This window comes from Camelus dromedarius, chromosome 4 (assembly GCF_036321535.1).
Source record: "Camelus dromedarius isolate mCamDro1 chromosome 4, mCamDro1.pat, whole genome shotgun sequence".
In the NCBI taxonomy this organism is placed as follows: domain Eukaryota; kingdom Metazoa; phylum Chordata; class Mammalia; order Artiodactyla; family Camelidae; genus Camelus; species Camelus dromedarius.
In genome coordinates, this window is record NC_087439.1 from 36,789,220 (window position 1) to 36,802,702 (window position 13,483).

The 13,483-nt window shown below is 32.0% G+C and overlaps 1 protein-coding gene across 23 annotated transcripts in view; it reads right to left on the reverse strand.

Moving 5' to 3' along the window:
• The window catches only part of BAZ2B (bromodomain adjacent to zinc finger domain 2B), a 290,545-nt gene that overhangs the window by 66,729 nt on the left and 210,333 nt on the right, over nucleotides 1-13,483 (reverse strand). For all 23 annotated transcript variants that reach the window (XM_064484824.1, XM_031451501.2, XM_064484829.1 and 20 more), the window contains 3 exons: nucleotides 8,168-8,378; nucleotides 1,246-1,338; nucleotides 1,069-1,130 (listed from right to left, as the gene is read on the reverse strand). In XM_064484824.1, the coding sequence (XP_064340894.1) occupies nucleotides 1,069-1,130; nucleotides 1,246-1,338; nucleotides 8,168-8,378 (366 nt within the window). The remainder of the gene's footprint in view (nucleotides 1-1,068; nucleotides 1,131-1,245; nucleotides 1,339-8,167; nucleotides 8,379-13,483) is intronic.

Sequence of the window (13,483 nt, forward strand, 5' to 3'; positions counted from 1 at the left end):
AACACAATTAACTTCACACTCAGAAATAACTACTTGCTATTTAAAAACTTTTAAAGAACAGTAGTTATCCTCATTTACTTTCTGCTTTAATGATTACAGTGAATATACGGAGATGGGAGAGTAGTTCACACATTCCCATCTTAAATAGAGTTGAATATTTTGTCATGTAATACTTTATAAGAATTTAAAAATCACTTATATTTAATTTTGAAAACTACACAAAGGAGGGATATGGTAGATATACAGTAGAATGCTGCTGGAATGATGGTTTCTTTATTTTTTGCAGCATAGTTGGCCCTCCATATCTGCAGGTTCTACATCCATAAACTTTACTAACCATGGACCAAAAATACTCAGAAAAACAATTTCCAGAACATTTCAAAAAGCAAAATTTGAATTTGCCTCATGCTGCCAACTATTTACATAGCACTTACATTGCATTAGATATCATAAGTAATCTTGAGATGATTTAAAGTATACAGGAGGATGTGCATAGGTTATATGCAAATTATTCACCATTTCACATAAGGGACTTGCATCTGCAGATTTTGGTATCCGTGGGGGTCTGGAACAAATCCCCTGTGGATACTAAGGGACGACTGTTGTAATTTTTTAGTAACTCTGAAAGCAATCACTAGCAATGGAGGCAAACTTTATTCTATATAATTTGAATTTAATTTTTCACAGTATTTTACATTCTTTAGAACAAGCTTTTCTTATTAAAATTTAAGCATTTAAGCAACAATCTTTATTTACTGACACATTAAAAAGTTTGAATGTTGTTCATAATGTCAACTATATTCAAAGTCTAGCAGGATATTAAGAGTATTTATATAAATTTACTGCTTGGTAATTAGTTCTTAAACTTGGAAGCAGAAGACTTTGTTTTAAAATGAAATGAATTTTAACTAATGAAAGATGACAACTTTCTAAATATGATACATAACATTAATGTGAAATACAGTAATTTCAGAAATCAAAATGAAAACAATGTACATATAGAAATATACAATAGATCCCCAAGAAAATGCTTGTGTTTTAAGAATCAGTTCCAATGCATAAACATACCTGTTGTTTCATAATCTTTATCTGTTCTTTCTGCTTTCGCTTCTCCTCAGCAGCCATTATTGCTATGATGAAAAATCGAAGCATAGATATCATCAGAAAAGAAATGAAGAAGAGATGCCTCTTAAGCATTGCCCAACACTCACTCTTCAAGTTTATGTTACCATTTAAATCACCCACCTTGCTGTTTTTTAGCTTCTTTGGCCACCCGAGCCTGTTCCTGCTTTTGCAGTTTTCTCAAAAGTTTTATTTGTGCTGCTTGCCTGGCTATTTCTGAAAAACACAAAATTTCAAGGAATGTTATCAACAACTTTACATAACTGCTAACCTAAAAACAGTAACCTTGAAACTGGTATCATCATGAAGGACATAATTTTTAAGAAAATTGCCGAAGGTTAGATACTAAGTAGGAGAATGGTGTGGCAGAAAACGTCACGTTCACTTCCCCTAGAAGCTGCCAGAGCAGTTCATCAAATATGATCCCATAAACAAAACAAAAATGATGCTTCCCTCATCACAGAAGCTAACATAAGTACTTTTTTCCACATTTCATGTACTCCTCCCTTAGTAGGAAAGTAACCACTAATCTGTAAAAATGGTGATTTAGCTTCAGTCTTAAAAATCACACAATATATAAAAAAAGAAAAAGAACCCAAAATAGAACAAGGTCCCCAAACTTAGTATTTCAATCAGCTTTATAAATAGTAGTTTCTGAATCCAGTTTATTTTCATTTATGTAGAAAAGAGACTAAATCTCCTAAATAAAAAGAGTACCAAATGTCAATAGGTTTTAAGGACAACCTTGTTCTCATAATTTTTAAGGACAAATGTATGAAACTAGGATAGACTGACATAATTAATGGCCCCAATTAATTCCTCCCTCTTTCCAAGCCATCTGTAATGTGACTTTGCAGTTCCTCTCATTAAAACGTGGTATATATTTTCTTGTGACTTAATTCTGAGTTCAGCCAGGTGATCTTCTTTGGCCAATGGGATGTTATCAGCATGATGCAAGTAGAAGTCTGAAAGTGTACTTGAAAGAGTAGAAACACTTTTAGTCTTGTGCCTTGCCTGTTACTATGAGGACATATTTGGGCTAGGCTGCTGGAGTTTGGGACACATGGAGCCAGGTGAATCCACAAATGTGAACAAGCCCAGTCAAGAACAGCAGAGATGCCTAACTGCCTGACTTACCTCCAGCAGACTCCATCTCATCTGCACGAATAATTAATGCTTAGTGTTGTATACCACCGAGGTTTTGTGGTTGGCTGTTTCCTAGCAATATTGTGGCAATAGGTAACTGATTCAGAAAGCATGTCGTGTCATGCTTTCTTCTGCTGGCAAACTTCATCAGAATACTTCCAACTATAAAAGTGTCATATCATAATAGCATTCATAAAATCATTTTAGAAAATAGTACTTTACATCAGACAGTTTAAACTATGTAGCAGATGAAGAGTTTTAAGAAATTTATATATCATATTCATCAATAATGAATATGAATATGATTAGGTAATATCTGAATCATTTGCACTCTACTAATAAATCCCACCATTTATTGAACTGTTGTATTAAATTCACATGATCTACTTTAATCTTCCTAACAACCTTATGAGATAGGCAACATTATATCCAGCTTACAAATGAAATAACTAAGGTTCATAGAGGTTAAATAGCAGAGCCAAGATATATACCCAGGACTTTCTAACTTCACAATCCTTATGCTATTACTTCTAAAATCCCTTAAGGAAATTTGAATGCCTTGAGATTTTTAAAAAAAGTTAACCCTATGCTCTTGTAACAGTTGAGGTGAAGTGGGTTATTATGGCTGATTTTCTATCAAGACTTAAAAAAAGGGGAGGGGATATAAAAGAGTCTGATTTTATCTAGTAAATGTGAAGTGTTAATGAAAGATGAAATAGAAGTTGATGCTACAGTATATCTCCAATCTTCCAATCATTTTCAACATTAGGTTTTAAACATCATCAAAAATTTCAAAGCTACGTAAAAAGAATCTCTTGTTCACTAAATATTCTTGGAAATAAAATTGTATAAACTGGCCTACAGAGTTGGTGAACTCTGATAATAATGCACCTGAAGGATACTGTTCCCATATGTGATAGATCCAGAAAAAATATTTTTAACATTTAAGAATTGAAAGCTTTCATTGAATTCTGCTACAAAGACCTAAATCTGTCTTAAAATGTAAAGATGTGTTAAGTCATTAAAAAAAATGTTTCCTAGGAAAAGTGGCATAACTATGATGTTTTCTTCCAAGTTAAACTGATGCTCTCTAATAGAATTTTGGCTTATAATAAGGAAATTCTAACACATATTTATAGATTTATATTTGTATATGAATGTATCAATTTCAAACTCCACACAGGTTGACAGTAATTTTTATATTTAAACTCTTAGGTCAGAAAAACATTAAAAAGTTCAATTTTTTTGCTTTAACAAGGAAGACACAATTTGGGATAACCACTAAAAATTTATATAGCCTATGGAGGAATAATGCTCCCAGACTTCAGACAATACTACAGAGCTACAGTAATCGACAGCATGGTACTGGTGCAAAAACAGACATATAGACCAATGGAACAGAATAGAGAGCCCAGAAATGAACCCACAAACTTTTGGTCAACTAATCTTCAACAAAGGAGGCAAGAACATACAATGGAATAAAGACAGTGTCTTCAGCAAATGGTGTTGGGAAAACTGGACAGCAGCATGTAAAGCAATGAAGCTAGAACACTCCCTTACACCATATACAAAAATAAACTCAAAATGGATAAAAGACTTAAACATAAGACAAGATACAAGAAACCTTCTAGAAGAAAATATAGACAAACTATTATCTGACATACGTCTCAAAAATGTTCTCCTAGAACAGTCTACTCAAGCAATAGAAATAAAAGCAAGAATAAACAAATGGGGCCTAATGAAACTTACAAGCTTCTTCACAGCAAAGGAAACCATAAGTAAAACAAAAAGACAACCTACGGAATGGGAGAAAGTGTCTGCAAATGAAACCAACAAAGGCTTGATCTCCAGAATATATAAGCAGCTCATATGACTTGATAAGAATAAAACAAACAACCCAATCCAAAAATGGGCAGAAGACCTAAACAAACAATTCTCCAAGGACAACATACAAATGATCAATAGGCACATGAAAAAATGCTCAATATCACTAATTATCAGAGAAATGCAAATCAAAACTACCATGAGGTATCACCTCACACCAGACAGAATGGCCATCATTCACAAGTCCACAAATGATAAATGCTGGAGAGACTGTGGAGAAAAGGAAACCCTCCTACACTGCTGGTGGGAATGCAGTTTGGTACAGCCACTGTAGAAAACAGTATGGATATTCCTCAAAAGACTAGGAATAGACTTACCATATGACCCAGGAATACCACTCCTGGGCATGTATCCAGAAGGAACCCTACTTCAAAATGACACCTGCACCCCAATGTTCACAGCAGCACTATTTACAATAGCCAAGACATGGAAACAGCCTAAATGTCTACCAACAGATGACTGGATAAAGAAGAGTGGTATATTTATACAATGGAATACTATTCAGCCATAAAAACCGACAACATAATGCCATTTGCAGCAACATGGATGCTCCTGGAGAATGTCATTCTAAGTGAAGTAAGCCAGAAAGAGAAAGAAAACTCCCATATGAGATCGCTCATATGCGGAACCTAAACAAACAAACAAACATAAATACAAAACAGAAACAGACTCATAGACATAGAATACAAACTTGTGGTTGCCAAGAGGGCAAGGGGTGGGAAGGGATAGACTGGGATTTCAAAATGTAGAATAGATAAACAAGATTATACTGTATAGCACAGGGAAATATATACAAGATTTTATGGTAGCTCACAGAGAAAAAAATGTGACAATGAATATATATATATATGCTCATATATAACTGAAAAATTGTGCTCTACACTGGAATTTGACACAACACTGCAAAATATTATAAATCAATAAAAAAGTTAAAAAAATTATATAGCCTAACTTTTATAGTATGAACAATTGGAGAACGTGCAAAAAAAAGTTTTAAAAAAGTTAGGGACACTATGGAGGAAGAATAATGAATTGAAGGCCTAGAAAATTTACTCAGGCTCTGAGGAATAAACTGTTCCCAATATCTTCTCATTTGTTTGGTTTATGGTTGCTGAATATGTTATCTGATACAACTTTTGAAATACTAATTCGAAAAATATCTTTCATGGTTGAAGAATTTATTTGTCATTAAATTTCAAAGATAAAAGTTTATTTTGAAATAAACTTTATTTTTACATAGAATAAGGGATATTTTGGATATACTGCATTTGATTCTTCGATGCATTTTTAAACATGTCTAAAATCACAATGTGTCTGCAAATTGGCAGCACTTTTCTTAGCAGTACATCTTAAAATAATGGTGTATTGTATAGACTATGGCATCTCAGATTCTATGATGTATGAAATGGACAGGTGCTACTAGATATTTTAGACAATTTCAGATATGAATGGCATTGGCTCATTAACAAGAAGGTTTATTTAGATAGGTTGAAAATTTTTTTCATATTCAAACTCTGTCAGATTCTTACCTGTATTTTCTGAGAAATTAGAGAGCTCTCCTTTCACAGTGCCTAAATGTACATTCAAAGTTTATATATTTTTTTTACTGTTCTGAATCTTTCTTCAAATTAAGTCTAGTTTTTCAGTCTAGGACAGTCTTTATATGATAATAATATATAACAGAAACTTACAGAATCCCCTCAGATAACTCCCTCAAACCGTTAGTGTAGAAATCTTTTAGTAATAAAAGGGGTGACACTGATTCATGGGTAGTTCCTTTTCTTCCCAAGGAAAGATATGCATATTATACCACACTTACTTGTAAATATTAATAATTATTACTTATTTATGGTTATATATTTAATATTTATATACATGTCGAGAAAGAACATGTGTACACAATAAGGTCAAAAGTAAAAGAATTTGCAAAATGTAACATAACACAACAGGGAGAACTATGTAATGGAATACAAATCAATATGAAATCTAGAGGGAGAAAAAATTGGATATAATTTGAATAATTAACTTCTACTTTCTTAAAATTTAGTTAATTTTGCAAATATAAAGTTGCCATTGTGGATTTTGCAAATATAAAGTTGCCATTGTGGATATTAAGTATTAATGCTATTTGTATTAGATATGCAAAACATGCATGAAGAGCTCACATTTGGGGTATCAGCTAATTTCAAGTCTTCCTATTTTATGCAAACAATGCACATTCCCCACTATTATACATTCTTCAGAAGAGTCAGTGGCTTACTGAAAATACTAATTTTTTAAAACTCATCATGTATGGCTGCATCTGTTAATAATATTAACTTTTTAAAAAAACCTTCACTAGCAACTATTCAGGGGAGATAAAAATCTTAATAGAATCCAACTAAAACAACATAAAAATATTTAACTAACTTTCTAATTCAGAAAAAAACTTATACAACATTAAGTTACATTCCAGGCAGTTACCTTATATGCCATCAGTGTGAGTGTGAATTGGTGCAACCTTTTTGGAGATAATATTTGTCTGCTAGCTACCAAAATTGAAAATGTACATTCTCTTTGATTCAGAGATTCTATCTCTGGGATTTTATGCTATAGATAGCCATACCTGTAGAAAGCTGTAAAGATATGTGTAATATGTACTTACTGCACCACTGTCTGTGATAGCAAAGATAAGGAAATAGCTAAAACAGTCATCCAAAAGAGACTAAATAAATGAAGTATGGTAGAATCATACACAGCATCACTTACTATTCAGCTATTAAAAGCATAAAGGTTGATTTTCAAGTGTGGATACAGAAAGATGCTCAAGACAAATTAAGTAGGAAAAAGCAAGCTGAACAGCACGTACATAAGTCATTTATCTTAGAAATCAAGAAGGATATATATGTAACACAACATAGCATATATGTGTATGTGTGTATATATATGAGTATTTGAAGGTGTGTGTATAGAGTGTATGTACATATCTCTGACTAGATTAACAAAAGATTGTTAATAATAATTCCATTCATGAGTATCTTCTGCAGAAAGTATTCTGTTCTATGAGCTTTTATCATGGATATTTGTTTTATAATAAAAACAAAGCAGCTACAAAGAAGTCAATATTATGATGATATTTAAAATAAATAAAAACAAGCCAGGCTTTTCGACCAGAGAAAACCCATGAGAAGTAAAATCCTATAGTCTTTTAAGTCAGTTTTTATTATTAAACCTTTATTTTACACTGATATATATGTTTATATATATGCTAGTGAATATAAGACACCAATACATAAACTGATATACATTCAGATAGACTTCATAAGAAGTCCCTCACGAGAAGAGGATTCACAGTTGTCACTAGTAACTCAAACTCATACCAGAACTATTTGATGTTAGTCTTTTTCATGGGAACTTCATACTGATAATTTATGTACAATTCTGAATCACAAATACATTTGAGGTTATTATGCGTACTCCGGGCTTGATAGTGATACTTTCTGGTGGTCTTAAAATAAACATTTTTGAATTAAATCTACTAGTTGGGCATTTTGAAAATATATGCAATATGTCCAGATTACAGAAGAACCTAAAGACTGGGGTTACTTACCAGTAATTGGAGTTCTCTGACTGAAAATTTACTCCACAGATCCATATATTTTGGAGTTATTCCCTTGTACCACCTCAAGGAATCGGGAGCTGTTAAAATGAGAATTTCCAGAAGGTTGACACAACCTTAAGGCATGTGCCAAGTGCTGGTAGATTCCCTTTCTGTGTAAGCCTTAAAAGCTTATCACCTACTTTTGTAATTCTAAACACACAGGTATGATGTGTTTATGTGTATGGCTCTTGAAAGGAGCTTACGTAATCAAAGAACTCCAGTTACCAGTAGGACTCCTTATTTTCTCATTTTTATTCTAATACAAATACCTATTTTTAGAAATTGAGAGCAGTGTCAATTATTCATAAGTCAAAAATATAAATACTTACTTTTTTAGTATGATTACTATAGTGTCAGATATATAATGTTTCTTACCTTGAGCTTGTAGTTTTCTCAGCAATTTGGCATCTGTGTTGTCTAGAAATTCAGCACTGCCAACATTTGGAGGTCGACCCTTCCGACGTCTCATCCTGGACTCCTCTCTTGCTCGCTGTCTATCTGGATTTGGTGGTCTTCCTCTACGACCTTCCATTGACCTGATACGGGGAATGATATCCTCTTCTTTCAAAAGACACCACTGCATTCCCTTTTAATTAACATTTTATAGAAATATGTATTACAAACAAGATAAACACAAGGGATCAATAGGTCAGAAAATTCTAGGCAAATTCACAGATATTTTGAAATTTATAAAGCTGGTACAAACTTTAAGAATTTTATTTTTAATTAAATTTATATATATAATTATTCATGGACTTTGACATATTTTTGACATTCTTAATGACTTGAACTTTAAATATATAAAGAGATTTATATCTGTATCTATAAATATATAAATAGGTATACATTTTTAAATCACCATTTCTGAACTATAATGACCATAAAGTTGGCAGGTATTTGAAAACATTAGTTGTGTGATGACGCCTCTATGGATTGTCTTCATGGATTAACAGTTTAACCAAACATTAAGCTATCCAAATAATAGATGAAAGTTTCTCTTATAGAAGGAATGTAAGAGTTAGAATATCAGCATTTTGCAATATCTGATTAATGTATCAAAGCACTGAACTTGAATGGTTGCCAATCATCAGAAAGAGAGACAACCAGACAGAAATTATATTAGCCTCCTGATTGAGATTCACTTCATCACCTATAAATTAGTCTTGTCCCCTCTATCCAAAGAAAATCAAACCTAGATCAGATTTAATTACTATAACTTCACAGGAAAAATAGAGTGAGAAGTAAACGTTAAACTACACAGTGAAATCCAGTCTAGGAAATTCTACAAATTTCTTCAACACTTTCTTCAACAAATTTCAAGAAGTAAAAAACAAAACAAACAAAAATACTGTGGGGAGATTAAAGGAGCCTTACAAGATGTATCAAATAATCCCAATGTGGAGACCTTATCTAAATCCTGATTCCAATAGACAAACTGTTCATAAAATTATGACAATTAGGGGACATGTGAAAATCTGAACAATGATTGTTATTTCAAAGTGTGATAATGTAGACAACAAGAGTCCTCATCTTTTAGGGATACAAATGGGAACATTTATAGATGATATAAGATGTATACTATTTGCTTCAACAAATTATGGAAGAGGAGAAGTAGATGGGGGTATATGTAAAATAATACTGACCATATGATGATTTCTAAAGCTGATGATGGGTATATGGTCTACTTCTGTGTGTATTTGAGGTTTCCCATTATAAATCTCCTGATGGAAACACATTCACCAGTGTAATAGAATATTATAGGAATAATCTTGTTCAGTGTATAGATACAATCAAAGTCTGGCTTTCATTATCCTCCATATGTTAATCAAAACAAATACATTATTGTATGTGATGAGCTGTTTTTCTCTCAAAAAATACATTATTATATTATGTTACATATAGTCCAAATCAATCTGTTCAGATACAGGAAAGGCATCTTTTAAAAATAATCCTTCTAAAATAATTGTTTGGTTATTTCTTATTTCCTTTTTAAAGAGCTAATTCCTTTAGTGTGAAGGTTAAGAAAATGTTTTAAATGTGCTTTTTCCCTTAAAAGAATCTCAAAATAGAATTGAACCACTGTAAGCAATTCTGCATCCAAAAAGAATCTGAAGTTCTTAAGTTTTATTTTATGCTATGACACCTAGCCTGGGGCAAGAGGTCTATGAATATCTCATTCAATCGATACTAAAAATACAAATACTACTCCTGCTACCAAAATGAATGATAGTTAAATCCACATTCCAAGCACTGTGCTTAGTTCCAGGCACTTCAGATACGTTACATACTTTAATCTTCACAACAATACTATCTAATATGGTGGATCTTATTGCACCTACTTTACAACTGAGGGAATTCAGGCCCAGCTGAATACTTTCCTAAGGTACAGAGGCAAAAAGGAACAGAACTATGATTCTGTCTCACTCTGTGCTCTTAACCACTACACGTACTTAATTGATGTTACAAAGGTGTTTTTATACTAGATAAATCATTGATCACAATATTCAGCCATGAAAGCACAGCCAAGATTATGTCAAGGAAGGATTGTGTCAGGAAAAAATTAATGCATATAATCCATATCTCTATGTTTAAAATAGTATCTATACAATTCTTTTCAGTAATTCCTATGTCAAAAATAATTTTACAAATTAATTCTGAGGAAAAAAATCATTTTTGGCTGAGATTTCAATGAAGTCAACAGAAACAATAGTTGTACTAACGGCATTTTCATGCCATAAGCCACTAAGAAGGAAGCCATCAAAACATTTTTATGTTCACTAGTCTGGGAAGCTTTCGATTAGCTTAGGTTCTCATTTTTCTATTATGCTTTTAGGCACCAAGGCAGCATGCGTCACATAAATTGAAAATATAAAAGTGACATTTGTGACACTTGGAGTAGAAGAGAAAGACTAATAAAGGAGTCTGTAAAGGAATCTGCATTCAGTTTTTAAAGTATCTTATTAATAATAAAATCAACTTTTAGCCAAGATTTAAGGGTTCGATCAATTTATCTTTTTTTAATCCAGTTACAATTTTACATAGTTACATTTTATTCAGCTAGGAAAATATACCTGTGTCAAAAAAAGGAACAGAATATGTTGGTGCCCCAAACTTATCAGACAAATATACTGACATTATCATTTACATTTTTGCCCTTGGCATTTACAAAATAAATACTGCCTAAGGGAGCTGCATAATATTGGTCTACAAATAATATCTTTACACTTGGATTTTAGAAAATGAGAAAAGGATTGTTAGGAATCTGAAGCTTATAGTACAGCCTTAATTCACTGGTTAGCCAAAGTAATTGTGGGTAAGGAAAAATAAAAGTAATTTTCTTAATAAATTTTTCCTCAGAAAAAGCAAATACAATTCATATCACTTAATTCCTATGCTATAAATTTTTATGAATCAGAAATTATATATCAAAAGAGTCAATTTATTAAGTTTATTCTTACTTTCTATGACTAAGATAGTAAATGGTTCCTGAAAATAATCTTTCTTGATTGATTTAAGAGATATCAGTAAAAAGAAAATAGATTATCAGCACGATGGATGGTAACAGATAAGGCCACTTATACCACTATGATTTCACTATCAAGAGTTACCAATTTAAACCTTTAGCAATAACATACTCACTTCTGTAAATACTACAAAAAGAGAGAAGGGAAAAAAAGGGTTTATATTTTATTTCAGAAGACTAAACAAAATAATTAAGGTTAAGTAAATGAGATAAGTACACTATATAATATACACTGTAATAACTTATAGAAGTACACTGTAAGACTGTAATGTATTATACAAACAGTTGAACATTTGTTGAAGTACCTTATCAGTACAAGGTAAAATATTTTCTAAAGGTAAGCTAGAGAGAGTTCTGCCTTCCAAATGACCAACATTTTAAACTAGGACCTCAGGCTTAGGCTATTCTAATGCAGGTGATTCAAGAACCGCACCATGTCAGTAGTAATGAATTTGAAAGTTTACAGGTTGGGACAGGAAGCTGTCTCAACTGTCCACTTAAAAAATAATGATAGTCTCAAGGCCTGAGAATTAAAAGTAGAAAGGTAGGTAAATACATCAGTCTGTTTTGGAGAGAGGACTGCCTGAATGTGAAGGAGAGAAGTCTGAATGCAGACTGGAAAGGTTAGTAAAATTTGTCTCTCTGAGCAACACAGAAAAGGGAAATGGTAGTGAAGTTCTCTTCCTGGACAAATTTAAGATACAGGATGGAGAAATACTTGAGAAAATTGGAAATAAAGTTATTACTCTTTGGTATTTTAAACTTTAAAAACAAAATAGAGTTTTAAAAGAAAATATTATTTCAAATGAATTAGTTTTTAAATGTTTCTGTTTTCAGAAATTCAAAAAGATACACGAAGTTTAATTTAAATATGAGTATTTCAACATTTCTATTATTCTTCATAAGTGATACTTGAACATCTGAACTGTCTAATTAAGGGGGTTTCCTATATTTCACTGATGGCTAATGTCAATTTGTGGCTTACTAGGAATATGTTTAGGTCTTAATGGGATGCGTTATCAAGTCTCATTCTTGCTTCAATTTTATATTCTACCATGTCTTTGTTTTTCTTTTGTTGCTCCCATTTTGTTTGATTTTATGTACTTGGAGGCTAAGTTTATTTTGAGGGGAAAGCAGTATATAAGTAAATGAAGTAAACCAGTCCACCAAAAGCCAATTCACTGAATGATCTATTTACCAATTTTCTAAGATTTTTTGTTTTTTAAATTTTAGTATCACCAAGACTTTGCTGCAGCAATTTCACCATGGATTTGTAGTTCTGGGGCACTGAGTGTCAATTTCCCTGTTAATATTTGAGATGCCTACTACTTCTTGAAAGCTCAATATTATATAAGTGAATGGATGAACTTACTCCTATTTTTCAGGATCAGGACCTATACCTATCCCAGTCTTTATCTGGTAATAAAACAGCTGTGGTGAATGTTTTAAATCTAGATTAAGGTATTTGGTCTGACAATTTTAGGTCTGTCAGTCATCCAGGGAATTGATCATTTACCAAATTGATTATTGGCTAAATAATTTTCAATAAATTTAGCCATGGCTCAAGCAAAGTTAATTTTTTTCCACTATCTTTCTCTTTGTAAGTACACTTTCAGAATCTTTTACTTCCTAATAATTAATTTATAAAAACACTTTTAGAATGTCATACCTAAAAGGGAATTCATCCTAAACAATTCCTATAATATATACACCTCACATTACAGATGAAGAAATGAAGGCCTAGAATAGTAGGATTCAGTTGTTCAAAGTCCTGCTAGGAATCTAAGAAAAACCTGAGGGCACAAGCAAAGCAAGGGTATCAAATATTTTTGACAGAACTTGACATTTTATATTTTAAGAAAAACATTAAAGTTATCATCATGAGAAAAATCAGAATTTTGTTGGATTTCCTTACATGTAATTCAGTTTAGCATTACATCTATTTTTAGCTACTTTATGGTTCCAGAGGTAGGTAGTGAAAGTTTTATATACCATGTGCTTTATAGCACTAGGGATTATTAATCTTAATAATAAAGTTTATTAATACCATATACTGAATAGCGCTTAAAAGATGTGAAACAGTAAGAACGGCTATCTAAGCTGTAAGATGGATGTCATCTATTAAAAACAGTTAAGATGTGGTTAGATACAATTGTTTCCACAATATT